This window comes from Neomonachus schauinslandi, chromosome 3 (assembly GCF_002201575.2).
Source record: "Neomonachus schauinslandi chromosome 3, ASM220157v2, whole genome shotgun sequence".
Classification (NCBI taxonomy): Eukaryota; Metazoa; Chordata; class Mammalia; order Carnivora; family Phocidae; genus Neomonachus; species Neomonachus schauinslandi.
Window position 1 is genome coordinate 165,032,775 of NC_058405.1, and position 22,266 is coordinate 165,055,040.

The 22,266-nt window shown below is 40.7% G+C and overlaps 1 protein-coding gene across 2 annotated transcripts in view; it reads left to right on the top strand.

Moving 5' to 3' along the window:
* CCNYL1 (cyclin Y like 1) overlaps nucleotides 1-15,849 on the top strand; it is a 35,642-nt gene extending 19,793 nt beyond the window's left edge. Inside the window, exons 5-10 of one of the 2 annotated variants that reach the window (XM_044913387.1) lie at nucleotides 1,665-1,700; nucleotides 4,169-4,220; nucleotides 5,474-5,593; nucleotides 9,554-9,720; nucleotides 13,229-13,391; nucleotides 14,784-15,849. In XM_044913387.1, the coding sequence (XP_044769322.1) occupies nucleotides 1,665-1,700; nucleotides 4,169-4,220; nucleotides 5,474-5,593; nucleotides 9,554-9,720; nucleotides 13,229-13,391; nucleotides 14,784-14,900 (655 nt within the window). In that variant the 3' untranslated portion in view covers nucleotides 14,901-15,849. The remainder of the gene's footprint in view (nucleotides 1-1,664; nucleotides 1,701-4,168; nucleotides 4,221-5,473; nucleotides 5,594-9,553; nucleotides 9,721-13,228; nucleotides 13,392-14,783) is intronic. The other variant, XM_044913388.1, reaches the window with a different exon arrangement.
* Nucleotides 15,850-22,266: the final 6,417 nt, after the last annotated feature.

The window sequence follows — 22,266 nt, forward strand, 5'->3', positions numbered from 1 at the left end:
GTTTCATGCTTGTTTTTCTCAACTTAGTCTAATTTGTGGAAGTACAGTAAATTTAATTTGCTTTCATTAAGTTTTAAAAATAACAATTCAGTGCATTTATTATTGATGAAATAAAGGTTTACTGAGAAAATTAATAGGGCAAATTGGCTTTTAGGAATGATTTTGAAAAATGTTTACATTGGGGTAGTGCATTGTTCTCAGTGGTGGGAGCCTTATTAGAATCACTTGTGCAACTTTTTTCAAAAATCTGTGTTTCAAAATACATGCCTTTCCCCCTTCCCCTACCACAGTCTCACAAGCCTTTTGATAGCCTGAGGAAGGATACGAGGCATAATTGTATGGACAGAAGCATCCCGAATGAGTCATTCATTTCCAGATTTCGTTGCACATTGCAGTCACCTGGGGAACTTTAAAAGCACTTCTGATGCCCAAGTCATACCCAGTGGCAGTTAAATCAGACCATCTGGAGGTGGAAGCCAAGCAGTTTTTAAAGCTCCTCAGGCGATCCCAGTGTGCAGCCAAGCTTGGAGAACCACTGCCTGGTTAGAGTGTGGGAGAATGAGAACTGCTTCTGACCACCTGTGGGACCTTGGGCAAGTCAGTTTTAAGCCTTGGCTCCTTATGTGTAAGATGGGTTGTGTAATTAAATGCTCTCTAAGGTTTTGTGGTTCTTTTCAGCATAGAACTTTGAATTCTGTGATTTTAAAATCAAATTGAAGATGAAACTGTTTGAAGCACTATAGAAGTATCCATCTTTGATGCTAATAGCATTATAGGCCTTTTTACAAGTGCTCATATTCTGTAGACCTAGCTCTAAAATTCAGATTTGCCTTCCCTCAGTAGTTTTGAGCTTCATTTTAGACATTTTGAGGGCAAAGGGAAGCATGTATCTTAACTAGGAGAACCCCTTTGTTGCCTAATACAAAACATCTGTGAATAACAGGACTATAGTAACGTAAAGAGTGTCTGAGGACTTAACGTCTATCTGTTCATTAATACTTAACTAATTTGGAAATACCTGTCATTAAATATTATACTGTGTAGTATTATGTTGCATTGTTAGCACTGCTTATTTCAGGGTAGCTAGACCTATCATTGATTTTGTGGGTACTTATATTTGCTATTAAATTTTCTAATTGTGATCTTCAATTATTTGGTATGGAACACTTTACTTTTAGGGAAACAATGGAAAGTGGGTGGGTTTGGTGGATAGTAAACTAAATCAATTGAAATGCAGGGCCTAACCTTTTTTTTTTTAGTAAACACAAAAATTACTGTATGGCTTAAATTTAAGCATGTGTACAAACAGATAAAACTTGTAGAGGAGGAGGAAAGATTCTGAGTAGTATGATGACAAAGGACAAATGACAGGGAAAATGTGTAATAATTTATATATTATAATTATGGACCAAAACCGGTCTTCTAACAGTTGATCCTCCTTTTTTTTTTTTTTTTTTTTTTTTTGGGTTCTCCTTTTTTTGCCAGAAGCCAAAGGACTAAAACAAGGGGGAAAGTGCCCATATGAACTGTTCTGTGAATTAGAGGATTTCAGGGCCCCTGGGCCCCTGGAAGGATCCTGTCTCCCTCCCAACCCCTTTTAAAATAATGTCTTCATGCCTAACATGATAAAATCAATTGTTACAATTTTCTTTTTCCTTCCACAGTGTGACCTTAGCAATATATTACCACATAAAGAACAGGTGAGCTCTTTTAAAACCTGTCTTGTTATTCTAGCTAATTTGCAAGATATTGAGTTTAGTGTTAGGTAACAAGTATAGATATTATTAGAATATCTAAAAGGTAGTAGAGTGCTTTTATTACACTATTGAAGACTCAAAGAGTGTTTGTTCATCTGGGTTATACTGATATTTACTGTATTAGAAATTAAATTTGAGGATTTAAAAATTAAATCCACTGTATGTCAAAACAGGGTTTTTATGGCACTATCGAAACTTTGAGCTAGATGAATCTTTGTTGTGGAGGGTTGTCCCATGCATGATAGGATATTTAGCAGTCCCCCTGGCCTCTGCTCACCAGATGCCGGTAGTGCATCTCCCTCCCTCCACACTGTGTCCCCGGACATGGCCAGGTGTCCCCTGGAGAACAAAATCACCCCTGATTGGGAACCCCAGTGTTAACATAAATCTTTTTTTTTATTAAAAGTAACTTTTCCACAACAAAAAAGTTGAGTGAAGAGTATGTCATTGATTTACAGTTTTAAAGATCTCTTTACTATCTGGCTTAATAGAAGACAGCTCATTCTCATATCCTGTCTTCAGTGATTTGTTTTGAAGAAACAATATGAAGACCCAGCCTTGTTCAGATATATAGTTGGAAAAAGGTGTACTTTTAAAGGCTTCAGATATTGTGGATATTCTATGATACTTTACTAAAAGTCCACAAGTGCTAGTTTCTTAGATTATAATGGAATTTATATAAATATATATATATTTATATAAATTCAATGGAATTTTAAATCGTATCAGTGAACTTGTACTGTGTTAATACCCATTGATCTATCTTGCACACTGAATGGATCTTTTACCTGTATGTGGTTTTAGAATATTAGGCATTAGTCAGTTGGAAAGTACTAGTTCACGTTTCTTTATACAGTGTCAAAAACTCACTTCTGTTAGTATCACCACCTGTCTTATCAGAAAAGCCTTTAAGTATTGAGAAGCTATCAAGCTTACAGTAGATGAAGCTCACAGTAAAAGGTACATGTTTTCCAAAATCCTGATTTTTTTTTTTAGCTTGATAGTCTGAATTTTATCATTGGCAACAAATACTTTATTTTTCTTAAAGTTCCAGGCTCACTTTGTTCTTTTTTTTTTTTTTAAGATTTTATTTATTTATTAGAGAGAATGAGCAAGAGCGAGCATAGGAGCAGGGGCAGAGGGAGAAGGAGAAGCAGACTCCTCTGCTGAGCAGGGAGCCCGATGTGGGGCTCAATCCCAGGACCCTGGGCTCATGACCTGAGACGAAGGCAGATGCTTAATCAACTAAGCCACTCAGGTGCCCCACTTTGTTCATTTTTTTTTTTTAATTTTTAGATTTAATTTTAAGTAAACTCTACACCCAACATGGGGCTTGAACTCACGACCCTGAGGTCAAGAGCCCCATGCTCTACCAGCTGAGTCAGCCAGGCACCCCTCACTTTGTTCATTTTTAAGAGAATGACTGTCAGTTGTACCTTAAAAAAAAGATGATGCTCTGTGAAAAAAGTGGCTTGTTCAGCTCACAACTAAGTCACAAGTGCCTTTCCTTAACTGTCTTTCAGCATGCAGAAGTTTCATAAATACTTTCTACTTATTCAGAATATTAGAAGGATCGAGGTTTAATAACACTGTTAAATCTTACTGCTTTATCAAGGATGTTCTTTAGTAGAGCAGAATTTTTTTCAACTGCAAGCGGCAGTGAAGACCGGAATGACTAGGTACGGCTGGGTACCACTGCCTTGATTCATGAGCAGAAACAAGCAGTTTTACTCCCTTTTATTTTTTATACAGTCACTGCAAATGTCAAAAGTATATGAGCAAGTAATGTCTTTAGTATACCTATAAAAACAGTTTTGACTTCATGGGCCTCTGAAAAGGGGAGCCCTAGAGGCCTACAGACCACACACCTGGAGAACCACTGTCTAAATGGGCACAGCGTGTTAGTGTGGTAATCTTTTAAATGAAAAGACTGGTCTCTTAAAATTTAAGAAAAAAATTACATTTTTAACTCAAACTATTTAAGAGAGACTAGAAGAAATACATGATAATATATAGAGAACTATAGAGAGAAGAAAACAGGGAAAAACATGAATTTCATATTCACATTTATTAAATTCTAAAGACTTTTTGCCCACCACTACTACTTTATAAGATGTTCTTATGTATTCCAATGTGGGGTTAGAGGAGTGAAAATATATTTGGTTTACTAGCATTGCCTGCTAGGGAAAGTCAAGGTTCTGAAAGGCAGCTCTGGCTTTGGCTGGTCGTGGTAGAAGAGATTTCACAGACGTCAGGAAACCCTCTGAAGGCCAGAATGCAAAAGAATTTGTAAAACTGTTTGCTTTGTTGAAGGTTAAGCTTCTTCCACTCCCCTCTCTACTTCCAGCAGATACTTTACTAAGATACTAATTCCTGAATTAATTTTTAAAATGCACGTTCTTATTTTATAGAGATGCAAATAGATCCTTGGATATTTTTGATGAGAGATCACATCCACTCACAGTAAGTGTCAGTTTTATTAAAGTTGTATTTTTCTCTCATGCAGTTGGGTTTATTTCATGCTGATTTGATTTGAAATTAATTACCAGGAGAAAATTACTCCCTCCAGCTTGAAGTCAAAATCATCTTAAGTCTTCTTCCCTACTCCATGTTGTGTCTAATCATTTTACCAAAGGAATGATGTATAAGGGATATGCTAGAGCAAGAACTGAGCTGCAGCTTTGTAGAATTAGTGAGCTAAAGTGAGTAAATGGACCCAGATAACAGAAAATGTATCTTTTTAAAAGATAATTTTCAGTAGCCACAAATATAAGTATTTGTAAATAAACCTAACAAGTATGTTATGATCTCTGTGAAGAAAATTAAAAAACAATTTAAATTTTAAATCCTTTAAAATAACAATTTTATTTTTTTGAGATTTTATTTGTCAGAGAGAGAGAGCACAGGCAGGGGGAGCGGCAGGCAGGGGGAGAAGCAGGCTCCCCGCCGAGCAGGGAGCCCAATGCGGGACTCGATCCCAGGACCCTGGGATCATGACCTGAGCCGAAGGCAGACGCTTAACCATCTGAGCCACCAGGCATCCCTAAAATAACAATCTTAAAACTCACTTCCTCAGGTTCTCTACAGCCATGTGTGGCTAGTGACTCTTGCATAGGTCAGCATGGACTTAAGAGTCTTATGGTTACAGGGAACTGAAAATGTTTTTCTTTTTTTTTTTTTAAGATTTATTTATTAGAGAGAGTGCGCATGCGCACACGTGCAGACAGGCAAGCAGGGGAAAAGGGAGAGAGCGAGAATCTCAAGCAGACTCCCTGCCGAGCGTGGAGCCCCACGCAGGGCTTGATCTCACCACCCTGAGATCATGACCTGAGCTGAAACCAAGAGTTGGATGGACGCTCAACTGACTGAGCCACCCAGGTGCCCCAAAATTGTTTTTTCAAAGTTGATTGCAGAGAAATACAACATGGTGATCAACCAGACTCTTGAGCCTAAAAATAGCTTAGATTTAGATAGAAAGGAATATATATAAATTTTCTGAGGTCATGCCTGCATTTTTCTTTAATGAATGGTGGTGAGTATTGAATCAGTATGGTATTTTGAGATCCCATTGTTTATATTTAAAAAACTAAAAGACATGTTATCCAATCAAAATCATTTTGAGCACCTGGGCCCAAATGTAATGACTGCTGTATTATGGGCACTTAAGTATTTTTCTTCGGTGGATACTTATACTGCATTTTTTTTTCTTCTTTCAGCGAGAAAAGGTTCCAGAGGAATACTTTAAGCATGATCCTGAACATAAATTTATTTACAGATTTGTTCGTACTCTTTTCAGTGCTGCACAGCTAACAGCTGAATGTGCAATAGTAACTTTGGTAAGATATTTCTTCTTTCTTACAGCCTCTTTTTTTCAATTTCAGTCTTATGCACAGGGTATGGTCCTGCCTTTCACATAAAATAGGTTCCTGAAATCATCAGAAGTTTATTAAGAGAAACCTATTGAAAGTACAGTACACACATTCGAGCTTAATAGTATAATCATTATTTTCAAAACGTTGCTGTTGCTTTTCTCATCACAAAAGAATTGCTGTTAAAGGCAGCAGGAGAGGTTTCTCCCTCCATACCGCAGCACACAGATGTACATGCAGAGCACACACATACACACTCAGAAGGTGTGCTGGGGGGAGCTGGCCTAGGACAGGGGCAGTAACAAAACCTGTCCGCAGGCAGAGACTCATTTGGGGTAGGTCCAAGCTGAGTCCCAGATTACTTCAGTATTCCCCACACAGTTCTCATGTGTGTCTTGATTGAGAACTACTGCCCTAAATTCTCTGTTCCTTGGATGACGGGTGTGCATCCATCCCTGGTGTCCTCTTGTGCCTGCCTATGAAGTTGCCCAGGATTATAGTGCCAGAAGTACTTGTAAGGACCTTTGTGTTATCCATACAGAATTCCTGTGGTAAGATTTTATCATTTGAAAAATAAATTCTATTTAAGTGAGAGGCAGCTGGGGTTATTTTCACTGCTCTGTACAGCAAATGTGTACAGGAAAGTTAACTGCATGGGCTGGCGGGAAAAAATACTTAGGTCAGCGCCTGTACTCCTTTAGTATCCAGTTAGAATTTAGGAGGGAGGCTTGTGCTTTTGAGTAGAGAGCCCTCAGTGGGCCCTCAGGCCATTTCTTTGAGCCACAGACCATTTGGAGTGCTTAGCCCAGGCTGGAGAGAGGCAGGAGTGGTCCTCCCACATGGAGAGCAAGGCGATGCTGGAAAGAGAGCATCTGGGTTGGAGAGGGGGAATTCTTTGTGGACAGGTTAAGTGTGACCTACCTGTGAGGCAGCAGAGTGACACTGTCTAGTCATCACTTGAATATATGGAACGGAGCATGAATCCGAGCTAGACATAGGGAATTTGGTAAGAGTAGTAGCTGTTCAAATGCAGAGAAAAGTATAGAATAAAAGTGGATAGAAGCTAGATCTGTAAGGACTAACAGCATTTAAGGGACACGTCCTCAGAGGAGTGGCTAGAGTGGTAGGACCCAGGAGGGAATAATAAAAGCGATGCCAAGATGAGAGGCTCAAGGAGAGTGTGGTCAAAAGGCCGAATGCGAAGCAGTTGCCCACTGCATACCCATCGAATACCAAGTCTGTGTCACTATTCTAAGTGTTGGGGACAGAGGAGAAAACAGGTGGAATAAAGTTCTTGCCTTTATATAGCTTATATTCTAGCAAGGAAGAAATGAGTTGTTTTTTTGTTTGTTTTGTCAAAAGAGTGTTACCTAAATATTTCAGGTAGTGGTAAATACCAGGAAGAGAAAGCAGCGTGAAGGGGTAAAGTGATCAGAGGGGCTCACCATTTTAGATAGCATGATCAGGACGAGCCTCTTTAAAGAGGTAACACCTGAACCATGGCCTACCTGAGGAAGATGATGAACTCTGGCATTACAGGCAGAGGGGACAAATGCAAGACTCTGAGACGGGAGCATGTTTTGTGTATTCAAGGAACAGCGAAGTGGCCAGTGGTCAGAGGAAGAATGAGGGGAACAACACGCCAGATGAGATCACAGAAGGGCAAGGCCAGATCTTCTGGGGTCTTGTAGCTCGCAGGCCTGGGAAGAAGGGAAACTGTTACTTGTTTGATGGGAAACCTCTGGCAGATCTCGAACAGGGGTATGAAGAGCTGTTCATTGAAGAGGCTGTCCTGGCTGCTCTGGGGACAATAGACTGTAGTGGGAGTCAGAGTGGAGGCAGGGAGGTAAGGACGCGGTGACGGTGATACAGCTGAGAAGTGACAGATAGAAATCAAATCACCAGTGGAGGTAGAGGTAACAGAAACGGCCAGCGGATTGGAACAGGATTAAGTCAAATGGAGGCCCCAGCAATGAGGCCAGTGGTAGTGCCCTTTAGGTTACCAGGGAAGGCTTGTGGGGAGTGCAGAGTTGCGCTGAAGGCACCAAGGACCTGGGCAGTGATGGCGGCAGGGGGCAGACTACCCAGGGTTAGGAAGCGAATGGGAGATAAGAAGTCAGCATGGGGCATTCTTCTGTGAGCAAAAGCGAGAGGAAGCTGGCTGGGGCTGGAGCTGGGGGCGGGGGTCCGTAGGATGGGGGCAGTGGGCATTGTAAATCCATTCATATTGGGGAAAATCTCAGGGAGGGAAAAAATTCTTCAAAAAGAGATAATTGTGTGAACAGTTCTGCACAAGTGGGATGGGATCACCGAAAGAAGAGTTACTTCAGTGAGAAGAAGAAAATCTCATTTCCGCAGACAGGAGAGCCAGCGGAGTCCGTGAGGCTGGGCAGCTTCCAGGTTTGCCAGTAAAGGGGACAGAGGAAGTTGAGAGACCGCCAGTATTGTACAAGTGCCTCTGATTGTTCCCATAAGGTAGAGAGTTGGATCATGTAGGTTCAACTTGTTCATTCTTAGAATACCTGAGAGGGCTGAGTTTGGGGGAATGGGAGCAGAATTTCACTAAGAACATAAAATGTTCAAGAACCATTTGTTTTTGAAAACACAGTTGAGTTTGGAAAATACTGGCAGATCTGAGCTGGCAACCGGACAACCTTCAGACAATAAACACACTCTAAAATTGGACTTCTCTTCTTGTCAAATGGCATATATACTCTTCTGTAGAGAACCCTTTGAAGTCACAACAAATCATGGCTTACCTCTGTAATCTTTACTCAGCTGGGAACCGCCCAGGGCTGGGTGGAGCGGACATTTGATACGTGTAAGAGAGATCCGGGAGTCTCTTACAGCGAGTGTAGAGGAGTCCCCCGGTGCAGAACCTGGAGGCTCTGTTAGCACTTTAAAACCAACAGAACTGACTAAGCTGCGGGTAACATAAGACAGAAACGAATTATCGTGAAATAATAATGGAGATGTGAAAGTGAGGGGATGGGAGAAGGATTGTCCTTTGTATGCATGTATGTTCCTTTATTTTTTTTTAATTTAATTTAATTATGTTATGTTAGTCACCATACATTACGTCATTAGTTTTTGATGTAGTGATCCATGATTCGTTGTTTTCCTATAACACCCAGTGCTCCATGCAGTACGTGCCCTCCTTAAAAAGTCAAGCAGAGAAAGTCAATTATCATATGGTTTCACTTACCTGTGGAACATAAGGAATAGCATGGAGGACATTAGGAGAAGGAAGGGAAAAATGAAGTGGGGGAAATCAGAGGGGGAGACGAAGCATGTATGTTCCTTTAAAAGACACTCTCTATTAGGGGCCTACTTGAGGGTTGTGAAGGCCGGCCTCCAGCATACCTGTTTGTACTTGCCGTCCTGCCATGCCACCCAGCAGCCACTGGGGGGCTCTCTTGACCACCAGTTTCTATCTTCAGGCTTGTGCCACAAAACGCTTATGTGAAAAGGGGAAGGCAAAAATGTGCTCAATATTAACCAGGGTTTTACATGTTCAAGTATTGTGTAAAATGACCGTGTAACGACCAGCCAGGTGTGGTATCTTGCACGGGGTAGGCACTCGGGTTTATTAAACAACTCGAATCTGCAATCAATTGTGTTGAATCACTTCCCTTTATGAATGGGAAGGGTAATAACCCAATGCCTGTCTTCAAGATGCCCTTTGCTGAGATGTTCATTCATTCCTGTGACCAAGGCTGGAAATTCACATGGGCAGAGTAGGCAACAGAATTATCTGACCTACAACTGTGACCTGGCCTCTGGCTTTGGGTGCCGGGGCCAAGTCTTTGTAGACCTTTGTAAGAATAAAAGGCATGTCAAAAACAGATGAAATCTGTCATTCCTAACAGTTCTTATCACAGCACTTAAACTGAACTAAAATCAAAGACCAGTGCTCTACTTTTGCAGGTTTACTTAGAAAGGCTTTTAACTTACGCTGAGATCGACATTTGTCCCACTAACTGGAAAAGAATTGTTTTGGGAGCCATTCTTCTTGCCTCCAAGGTTTGGGACGATCAGGCTGTATGGAATGTGGACTACTGCCAGATCCTCAAGGACATTACAGTTGAGGACATGTGAGTTTGTAAGGTTTGGTGAACTTTCTAACCATTTTCCAGTGCCTCCTTTGCTCCAGCAAAGTGTACATTTCAAGAAATATTTTTAAAGGTTACATTGTGCAAAGAACTGAAATAGGCATAAAATTACAGACTTCCTATCTGGCTATGGTATAACAATTCCTATTTCCCGTCATTAATTGGTAGGTCTTGATGTGTTGTTTCAATAATCTGCTTGATAAATTGAAGTGTGTATTTCTGCTGGTTTTTGGCATACATTTTACAGGCTTACGCCCAACACAGTATTATAAGTAATCTTCATGGCTTTCTTAAAGCTGTTTATGAGTTCCAGCCCATTTTAAAGAGGCCTATGTCTGACTTTTAAAATAAATGTTTGGCCACTGTTAAGGTCTTAGGGCCTCTAGACCATTGAGAGGTTAATACCTTCAACGTGAGTCAGCTTTTGCTGGTCATTCTCTTTTTTTTTTTTTTTTTTTAAGATTTATTTATTTATTTGTCAGAGAGAGAGACAGAACACAAGCAGGGGGAGAGGCAGGCAGAGGGAGAAGCAGGCTCCCTGCTGAGCAAGGAGCCCAATGTGGGATTCGATCCCAGGACCCTGGGATCATGACCTGAGCCAAAGGCAGCCGCTTAACCAACTGAGCCACCCAGGCATCCCTCATTCTCTCCTTTTTATATGAAGTTCTGTTGTTACAGAAACCATGGTACAAAAGTAGCCACATGTATGAAGGTTTCAGGTCCCAGTTCTCCTGCCTCCTCCCATGCTAGCAGTATTGCACCTGTTTAAAAGTAGGTCTGAATTGTTAGGAAGCTCCTGTTTCTCAGGCAGTCCTGAAAAGCAGCCCTGGGACATTAGCCAGTGCCCATGGCATTCGAGAGTCTCCGGGGCCACTCGGCAATCACAGCAGCGCTTTGTGGGGCCTTCTGTGAACCATGAGGGGGGTGCCCACAAGTGGCATGCTGACGCAGGATTGAAACACCAGACTTAACGAGGGCTTTCGTTCTGGCCACCCTGGCTTCCGTGAAGGGCCCTGAGGGTGGTAGGCAGGATGAGCCAGCGAGGTATTTCCAGTAGATTCTCAAAGTGCCCACGTGAGAGTGAAAATGTCTTTGTGGGTGGCATTTGGGAAAATGTGGAAGAACACGTCTTGATTATACGGAACAGCGTAGGAAGATTAAGATCATGGCAGGCAGTGGCAAGTTTGTTTTTGTTACCTTTGCCCGTTACTCTAGATAAGATTGTCATTCAGAATTACCAAAGTGCATATTTACAACTGAAGTGAGGACACTTATGACTAGGAGAAGAGACCAGTGATGGTGGCTGTCCAAATGGCTTTTGATAATAGTGGAAACTGAGTGGGCATGGAGATGTTGCTTGCAGCCATGGTAGCAAATGGGGTAATGGCAAATAATGGATTTGAAATGAAACAAAAGTACTTTTGGAAGTTGCAGAAACTAAAGTGACTTTGGTCACCACTGTCATCAGTCTGCAAACTCTGGTCCCTTGAAGGAAGAAAAATTTGTAATTTTGAACACTAGCCCTACCATGGTGGCAACTGAAATTTTCTCAAAACCTTCAACGAACCTGGCTGGGACTCTGATTCTAGGGAAGACCTCAGAACATGCTGGGAGGTGTGTGAGCTCTTAAGAGTGAGTTTCCAGGAGCAGTGATGGCAGCGTCTAGCTACGGGAAGACCAGTTCCAAACAATACTTTTTGTTATAAACAGAGAAGCACCAGGAGCTATGTTGATAATAAATAGGCTGCTTTTGTGTATGATCTTTGGAAATTGGAAAGCATTACAACAAAGTGTTTAATACACATTTGTTTTGTCGCCCTGCTGTTGACTTCGATTTCTAATAGTCTCATTTTGAGTCTTAAATGGAAAAATTGGTGTCTATCAGCTTTTTCTTCAAACTTTCCAACATCTATGCTTTAGAATATATTCCCCTTCAAAAGAATAAGTTAAACTGAGCAGCTGCTATTCAGAAGATTTGCTGTGCCTGTAAATGGTGTGCTATTCAGCCGTTTGGCTATTTAAAAAACAAAAAACCCAGAAGATGCATATTCTATAGGCATAATGCTTTTCTCCAGTGATTAAACCTTTATTAAATAGACATGTTAATCCTATGAAGTACTGTATTTCCACACAATTAAAATGTGTTAGTGGATAAAATATAAAAGGGACAGTGAAGTGCATTTATTCCTGTAGTAAATTAAGTCCTGATTAGCTGATTATCAAAACATTATCTGATTTACATTTCTATAGACTTAGAGCCATATGAACAGGAAATTAAATTTGGAAGTAGGTTCAATTGGGTTTAAAATTCAACAAATGAGAACCTCATCTCTGCTCATATTCTGAATGCTCTCCGGACCATACGGGAGAACATCAACATTTGTTGATCTGTCCAACGCATAAAATACTAAAACTTTAAAACCGAGAAACCAAATATGTTATAAAGTAAGCTGCTCATGTTTGTTCAGGTATTTATCATTTTTATGTAATTCTCTAAAGGATGACTGGGAAAGTGGTCAATTTTATATTTATTAAACATTGCGCAAGTGAGCCTGTATGGTCATGTGAAGCAAAGGACTGCTCCCAACGTTTTCCTTTCCTATTTTATTGAACTCGCCCCCTGCGGGCATGCTTGTTCTGTTCTGGCAAGGGGGTGGCGCCACATCTTGGGGTTGCATCCCCAACATGAGAGAAAGGCTGTTTGAGTCCAGTGCTCTACAGAGGTCATATCATGGTGAGTTTAGTCGAGCCAAGACATCTCTTTGATCATTCTGCCCTCCAAAGTTTAAAAAAGTGCATCCTGTCCTGTCAGAGTGACAATTTCTTGCCGTAGTAAAATGAAGGTGAACAGAGACTTGCATTTACGTATGCCCCTTGACATAGCCCCATGCACTGGGCAGGGGGAGGGGATTCCCTTTTCCATCCAATGTAGCTTATTTATTTATTTATTTGAGATGAATCCTTGTTGCTTCAAGAGTTTTCCCCCCTCAGAGATAATAGCAGTGGCTCTCGATGGATCCATTTGTTGCCGTGGTGATGTGCCCACTCCTTTGTTGGCGCGTCTCTACTTCAATAAGCCCCTTCCTGTTATCGGCCCGGTGAAAATGTCTGCAAGTTCTTCAGAGCTAATAAACAGCATACATCATTCCTTTCATCTGATCACTATAGTGGGGCCTTGTGAGTGAGCGTGGAGCATGAATCGTACAGCTGCACTAATGGACCTCTGAAGAATGAGCCCCTGAGTCAGCAGCAGGAGTGCATAAGAGGGCCGTAACCTCTTCCCCCTTGTCCCGAACTCAAAGTGCTGGGATGCAGAAAGGACCACAAATAGCTGTACCTTGTTTGAACGTTAGTGTACTAATCCACTGGGTAGCCTCTATTTGTTCCAAAACAGAATTTAGAGCCCTCTCAGTAGCTCAGAATGATACTTTTGAAGATCGCCCAGTTAACTAAAATTGTCTTGTGTTGGTTTTGTTGTCTCCTCCCCCAGGAATGAGATGGAAAGGCATTTTTTGGAGCTACTTCAGTTTAATATTAATGTTCCCGCCAGTGTTTATGCCAAATACTACTTTGACCTTCGCTCCTTAGCAGATGACAACAACTTGAATTTTCTATTTGCTCCTCTTAGCAAAGAAAGAGCACAAAACCTAGAGGTAAGGCTGTGAAATCATTAGTCGGGGTCTTCTGTCAGCCACCAAAACCAGCATCTGTGGCTAAATCTCATTAAGCAGTGATTAGCAAAATGGAAAGCTTTTAAATTAACACATCGAAGAGCTTATTAACCCTTTGGTGGCATATTTCCTGTGTCTTTTATGACTTATATAAGGATCTCACATTATTTTAAAAAAGTATATAGATATTTCTTCTGTGACCATAATTCAGAATATTTTAAGTCAAATTTAATCTGTTCTTAATGGTTTTCCATTTGAACCTCTACCCTTCCATATAATCATACATGAATAATTTCTTAAAATTGTATCCTTAATCATATCTACGTACTCACCATTCTTTTTTTTTAAGATTTTATTTATTTGGGGGAGAGAAACAGAAAGAGTGAGCATGAGCCAGGGGGAGAGGGAGCAGCAGACTCCCCACTGAACAGGAAGTCTGACACAGGGCTCCATCCCAGGACCCTGAGATCATGACCTGAGCCCAAAGGCAGACGCTTAACTGACTGAGCCACCCAGGTGCCCCTGTACTCACCATTCTTAACAGTCTTTTACTCAGTTCACAAATTCATGCCAGTGTTTTGTACAGATACCACAGTTCAGTCCCATGAGTTTATTAGACAAAGCATCCGTGGCTCACCTGAGACTTAGACTGTATAATGTGTGTTTTAGGTACTGTCGTAGAGAGCCCATGGATTTTTAATGGAAATGGTAATGTATAGGAGACAAAGGAATTATGGTTTATGACTTTTTAGTGAGTATACAGCAAAATTATTCACAACTGAAATTTCAAGACATATTTAAAATGGACACTTTCTGTGGTACCTTGGTATAGTTTACAGTAAGGTATTTTCTACCATGGTTAATGTGCAAGTGAAAATAGCACTTTTTGGTGCTTCGGTCATTAGACCTCTGACCTTCTGATAAAGTCCAGACATGCCTGCCCTGTTTTGCTTAGAGAATATAATAACCAATGAAGACTAGAAGTTGAATGGCTGAGTAAACGCTGATTTCTGCCCAGGTGTATGTTCATTATGTTGAAGGAACAGGTGTACAGGGACAGGTGATACTGCTGTAAGGAGCCTGTCAAAATACCTTTGCCATCTTTGGAACCCAGTTTGTAAATAAGCAAATTCTTCGTTGCCCAGTATCTAATCATAGCCTTTTAAGGATATTACCTTAGTGAACTGGCAGGAAGTAGCATCCCCAGCATCTGCGAATGTAGACCTCCACAATCTAAAGTAGCAGTAACTGTGAACTGTCTAAAGGAGTGTGGCTGTGTGGCTTATCAGTGATGCTTTCTGGGTTTTTTTGTTTTTTAAGGTTGGAACGCTTGTTTTAAATTGTTCTTGTGTTCTATTTGATTGACTTTCCCAGGCCATTTCCAGATTGTGTGAAGACAAGTACAAAGACTTGTGTAGAGCTGCTATGAGAAGGTCTTTCAGCGCTGATAACTTCATTGGTATTCAGCGCTCTAATGCCATCCTCTCTTAAGGGAGAAGGGAGGGGTTGTAACCCCTCAATCTACAAGGACTGGAGAAATACCACCTCTCCTGCTCAAAAACCAGCAAAGTTAGTATTTTCATCTAAAAGAAAGACTTCGAATTCAAGAAACTCGTGGATCCACCGCAAGGATGATGCTCATAGGAAAGAATGGGACCTTGTCAATGCAACACACTCTTTTGTCCTTTTTAATGTAAACAGAGTTACAAAAACCACTCCAAAGCAAAAGCTCCAACCTACACACAGATATCTGCTTACTATGTAGGCTGATAGCTGTGAACTAAGTGAGGGTTTTTTTTTAATAGTTTAAATTTTTAGACTTTAAAGACACTAACTATATAACTTTTATGTTTTTCCTATTTTTCTTGCCCCCCTCCCCCCATATTGCTGCATAGTTCTTTAGAATCAATGCAGTATTACCGTGAAAACATGGGACTCCTAACAACTCATAAAGCCACTTAGGAACAGACTGTAGCATTGTTAGGTATTGAAGGGTTCTTCCTTCCTACTTTATCATTGAAGCTGCTAGTCCTTATTGGCAATCAGTTTAAACCAAAAAGCTGCTGAATAACACTTGTCATTCAAATTCTTTGCAAGCACTACTTATTAGCATATTAGTATGTTTAGGATCATAAACAGAGAAAGTATGTTATCAATGATTATCTACTTCTATTGGGTCCATGCTGCATTTCTTGTGAACTATAATGGTGCTTCTCATTTTCTGATGATTTTCCTCTTTATTAAATACATGTATTAAAGGATGTTTTCATAATTCCAACCAACATGGTGGTCCAGTGGTAACAAGCAGGTAGTGAAAAGAAGGTGTCCTGAAAAATCTTAGTGCAACTTTAAGCTTTAATCTAGCGTGCATGGGCCCTCTGGGGCACTGCTGAAGGATAAATGCTTCAAACTTAGAAAACATCATTTGAAAGTTTAATTACATTTCTTGTAAACTTACCTAGTTTTGTAAATTTTAAATATTAAGCTTTTCATTTTAATTTTTTGTTTCAGCCCCTCTTGAAGATGGCACACATTGGCTGAAACAAAAAAATTAAAATGAAAAGCTTAATATTTAAAATTTACAAAACTGGGTAAGTTTACAAGAAATAACTAAACTTTCGAATGGTGTTTTCTAAGTTTGTAGCGTTTATCCCTCCACAGGTATCAAAGCTTAAAATTGCATTAAGAATGGAGGGATGCCTTGTATCATCATAGACGTGCCCTTCCCTTTTTAAAACCGTTCTTTGCAGGGCTGTGCTGTTTACCTGCTTTGGTCACCTGAATTTCTTTTTTCTACATTTGTAAAGAGTATGAAGAGCAGTGGTAATTCACATGTAACAAACCGAAAGGAACTGGACTCTAATAGTAGTGATCTGAAAGTAGGTGATCTGAAACAGTTCTTCTAGCCTACCTGTTAACCTGGCTGGAGGGGTCTCATTTCAAGTCCTGCTGTTTAAGAGGAACCCTCACCTCAGGCTTTAAAGGGCAGGGAGTTAAGTAATCAATCTTCTCAGAGATTGGTAATGATGTCACTTAAACTTGAAATGTTAAAAAAAAGATCAGTGTTCTTAACCATGTGAAATCTTTCTCCTACCTTCTCAAATGTAATCATAGGAATTTTGCCTGTAAACATAGCATTTCTGGGCCAGGAATACTTTCTCTCAGTATAGCAGGGCTTCATATTCTACTGAGTGCTGCAGGTTCCATCATTTTTAAAGGACAGACACACAAATGATAAATAACAGTATATAAAATATTACAATCTACCACCTCAAAAAACATTGTTTATGGAGTTTGGAGCTTGGAGATTCAAGTATTGATTGCAGTTTTATTTTGAAAAGAATGCTACAACTTACGTGGTTTTTCTTCCTCATGTTTATATTAAAAGCTAATAAACTCTATTTTAATTAAAATACGACTAGTGTGTTTGTAACCTTTCTTAGTTCACATAGCATTACATCTCTGCCTAACGTCAGTGCTTTCAGTCAGCTCTAATGGTGAGTGGGGTCTTAAAGCATTTTCAAACTGACCATGATTTAGTTTGACCCTTGCCTCTGGTTACAGTGTTGTCATGTATTTCTTTGACTTCTGCTCTTTTCAACCTGAAGATCATTTAGTACACTTAAAATCACTGGCCACAGTACTCAGAGGCATTGTGCATTAGATGGCATCTTTGAACAGCTCATTATTGTACCAAGAGGGGAAAAAAGCACACTGGAAGATTTAAATTAGGTGGAATATACCAGGGAGAAGGGAATTACAGGAAGAGTGTAGAAACAATGTGAGTTATATGAGGATTTTAAGCAGTTAAAACCTAGGAAAGAAAATGGAAGAACTAGATTTGTGGTTGCTGTAAAGAGAAACAGCCCACATGTTTTGACTTTAAAATACTCCTTTTCAAACTTACATTTCAGTGAGAAATATGCCAAATCTTCATAAGGTTTATGACACTAGCCACTCAGGTTGAGCAATATACTCTGTAAACCCGAAGAGTCCTGCTGTATTTTTGTCCACCTTAATTCACTACCTAAGGTCAAATCTTCAGCTGATCACTTTGTTCTTGATAAACTGCTGACAGGGTTAAATGATCTGATTTCATTTAGAAGGGCAATCTCTCACAAAACATTGTAAGATTGTACCCTTTACTATGCCAACTACTAAGCAGAAGTGCTGACATGAGCAGTCAAAGGTTACATAAAAATCTGGAAGAACCCTGGACAGGACTAGCTTCAAGAACTAGTTGGCAGAATAAGTAGAATCACACATTGTCCTTTCCCTCTTGGCTGTAATTCTAGATGGCAGTACAGCTATCTTGATAAATGGGAAATTGAGTCAACTCAGGGTAAAAGTAATAAACATCCCTGAAAGCTAGTAGGTTCTCTGACAAAGGGCATGGAAACTGGTCACTAGTAGTTTAGTAACTATGGCAGTGTTCTCAGGGCTTTATACCTAGGAAGAGTTTGTTCCCTAAATAAGACTATATAAAAGAGTATCTACCTCAACTCATTTACCTTCAGTTTTAGGTTTTTTTCTTATTAGACTACTGACCAGTGAAAACTTTAACTCTGATATATTGTGAACTGAGTTTTTAAGTCTTTACAAGGAAAAGACAAAGGTCTGAAATGTATGTCTGAACGAAGTGAAACTGCCATTTTTGTAGGTCAAAAATGGCTGCCCGTGAGCAGTTTCACATGGTTCATCCTAAGACATTCTTAAGGCCCAATGCTTCTGGTTAAAGAGAAACTTTCTCCTTGCTGTATCATCAGATTCCATCACGACCTTCTCTTTGACATTTACTCTTAAATGTACCCCGTGTATGCCCATACATAACTGAAATCCAACACCACTGAATCTTGGTTTTATAACGGTTCAAGGTTCATTTCTTGGTTTAGTTTTCCTATATGTACAAATACACTATTCCTTGATTTAAAAAAAGAATGCTGAAGCAAGTATTTATGGGAGAACCATGCACTCTGTATCCATGTTATACAGTGTTTTGGAAAAGTTGAGCCACAGCATATAAATTAGCTAAAATCTTTCATCACCAAGACCTCTCTCTACTCACATGTGATAGGACTACAACTGCTGCCTCACCCAGAAGCGGTATTCTTGCGTACAGAGCTACTTGGAAAAGCACTTGAATCTGTAGATGACATGCAGCATCTATCACGGTAAGGATTCGATTGCCTAAAGTCTTAACTGTTAGCCACTTACTGACCTGGTCGACCAGACACTGTGACAGCAAGAAAGCAAAAAATCTAGGGGCCTTTCAGCAAAGCCTATTCCTGTAGATCACAAGTGCAAGTGGCTTGGTTTCGGAGGCAATTTCCACTATTTTTAAGAACATGTACTTAATGTGATACAAATTTTAAGAATACCAGTTTGTGGTTGGGGATTTCTAGAGTGCAGAAAGAAGAATGAAATATAGAAATGAAGAGGAATCTGACATCAAAGGAAAAAAGGTTAACGTTCTTTTAAGAAGGAACAGGTTAGGTGTTAATGATTATAACTGCTGGGAAGGGAACTACGTAATCTGGATTAGAGAAATTTGATGATCGCCTCAGAACCTAAGGTCCTCAAGAAGGTATTGATGGCATCCACTTCAAGACCTCAAATTATTCTGCTAGTTTTTTGGTGGGTTGTTTTTTTGTTTTGTTTTTGAGAGAGAGAGTGATCAAGCGTTGGGGCGGGGAGGAGGGGCAGAGAGAGAGGGAGAGAGAGGATCTTAAACAGGCTCCATGCCCAGCCTGAGGTGGGGCTTGATCTCACCACCCTGAGATCATGACCTGAGCCAAAACCAAGAGTTGGATGTTTAACCGACTGAGCCACCCAGATGCCCCTGCTAGCTTTTTCTTAAAACATCTATTCCTTCATCATCTTACCATTCTCAATTCTACTAACCTTCTAGCCCCCCAGATGGTGGCCCCATTATCTCCTCACTTTTGGAACGGAGTCGCAAAAGCAGATCTTCCGTGTGTCCCCCTCCCACTGCTGATTAGGGTCCTCCCTCAAGAATATCGTCTCCCCTCTGCTAGTGTCCAGTGGCAAAGCTGGATGTTAGTTACCACTATGACCCACTTCCAAAGCATTTGCACCAGGTTGCAGGAAATACAGGATCTATGTGGCCCCCAGGCTAACCGGCCCTTGTAATCCCCTATACTCTACTTGAGAGAGCTCCTGGTTTCCCCCAAGCAGCTGTTCCCCGAATACTGCCCTTGTTCACTCCCCTGACCTGCCCACAACTGGAGATGATCTCCTCAGTCTCGGGAGCATCCCCACCTTCCAGCTCCAAGACTCACTTCATCCGGCATTAGGAATAGATGCCTCACTTCTTAAGGTAGCCCTCTCACCTTATGGAGGTGATTCCATTCCAACTTTTTAACACCAGCCTTCTATATCCACCCCTCCACCAATTTATCCCCTTCTGCTTCAAAACTGCACCTTCGCAATGCGAGGATGGGGCAATTTGACCCTGCTCGGTCCTTTACTTGTCCTATTACTTCTCGAGATACAGTCCCCAGACCACATACCTCTCATCAGCTGAAAGTGCCTATGAAAAACGAAGCTTCTCTAAATGCAATGTGGAATCCTGGATTGGATCCTAGAACAGATAAAGCGCATTAGTAGAAAATCTGGTGAGATCCAAGTGAAGTCTGGAGTTAATACTGATGTGCCCGTGTTGACTCTTCATTGGGACAGTGTACTATGACGATGTGTTAGCATTAGGGCCACATGGGAAAGGGGTATACAGGAACTGGATTATCTTTGCAACTTTTCCGTAAACCTAAAATAATTCCAAAATAAAGTTTACTAAAAAGGGGGGTGGGGGGGAGCAGCAGCTTCTTGGGCCCCAGACCTACTGAATCTCAATTCCTGAAGCTTAAGTCTGGGAATCTACATTTTTAATAGGAACCCCAAAAGATTCTATCAATTCCCTTTCCATTCCATGACTGAACAGTTGCTTCTTCCTTGCCTTACCTTAATCTGACCTAATCCTTTAGATCCTCTCAGCCCTAAGATGAGTACTATTATCACCTTTTCACAGATGAGAAAACTGAAATCCTCTGAGATTAATACACCCAGGATCACACAGCCCATAAATGGTGGAGCTGGAGCTTGAATCCCTAGCCATCTCGCTGCCACGGCTTTAAGCATAACCATTCTACTGCCTTTCAATCCTGTTTCCATTAGTGACAAACTAAACACCTCTAGATCACTACAAGAATTATTACCAATAATACCCCGGACCCACATATTTCTCCAACCTGCTAAGTCTCTACGGCCCCTTTGGCTCCAGCTTGTGGCTTTGCCCCGACCCCCCTTTCCAATGCGGGGGGGAAGTGAGCAATGCAAAAGTGCCGGGAAGATGCGCCAACCACAGAGTCCTGTGCATGGAAGGTACCGTTGCTCTTCGGTTGGGATCCAGCTCATCTAGTGTATTTTCCGTTCTGCTTCTCCCAACTGCCCTAACTACTGTAGGAATCTGATAACGTTCACAGCACTCACTCTGACATTAAATTACATACTCTCATATCGTTATTCACCCCTTATTGGATTTGTCTGATCTCCCCCCAACAAAATTTTCAGCTCCTAATGACCCAGCCACTCCTACATACGTAGGCCCTGGAGCCTTGCGGGAGAACACGGACACACCGGGCATGAACATGAGGCAGTGGTTCACAGCCTGGTGGCCAATCTGCACTTTGCCAAAACAGGAGCCAGCAGAAAGTACTCGACGGTGCAGTGGTGTCTCAGGTTTACTAAGCATCCGTCCTGATTATCAGGGAGGTGCCAACTCGAAATCAATTTCTATCCTTTTATCTGGGCTCCCTGACTTGTATTTAGAGCTTGATACCACATTGGGAGGCTAACTGCTGAGTGATAAACAGTTTTGAGAGTCCCTGCCCCCCAACCAGACACACAAAACAACAGCATCACCTCTATTCAAAGAGGTTCAGTAGATAGTACAGTGGAGGGTTGATGAAAGAGAACACAATCTCAGGCAATGTCTCTGGTCTTACGTGTATTTCCCTTCATTTCTTCAAGTGAATCATGATACAATCACAGGATCGGCAGGAGAAACCTATGAAGTATATTCAAGTAAAACATGTGTCCATTAGTTGTGCTTCTGGTGACTGGAATTTGCTTGATTTTCATATTAATAAAAACACTGCCGCTTTAAGTACATCTGAGAAATCTGATTATGAAGTCAGAATCCACCTATCTCCTTAGGTACTCTTAGGAAGAAGTGTGTGTCTCCATAAAAGCCTAAGGAGAAAAAGACATGTACAGCATCTTTTTATTTTCTTTACCATTGCTTTAATGCACTTTAAAATTTATCTACATCAATTGGGAACAAAGAAACAAAAATAGACATTTCTTTGTTTTTCATAAATAACTACTCTCCATATTTGATAAAAATTTCAAACCATTATTTTACCTTCCCACAAATATAATACATACAAAATCTTTTCTGAAATAATAAGGTCAGCAAATTAAGTATCTTGAGACTAACATAACCACATACAACTGCTGTTCTATGGACTTCCAGGAACAAAACAAGAAACGAAAACTTATCAAGATGCTCTGGGTTTCCGTTTGTTAATGTTACAGATTCAGAATTATAATCATCTGCCAATAATAATTTATAGATTCAAGTTGATTGTCTACAAATAAAATATCGCTGGCTCTGATCTGTGAGTTCTGGCTTTGACACGACAGTGAGGACGCTGCATGGTAGGCACCATACGTATGTGAACATCAGCGAAAGTACTGAATGCCCTGGACTCCACCTACTGACTCGGTATGTGCCTCATTTGGCTCAGTCATAAATGCACCTGCACCAAACCCGTATCAA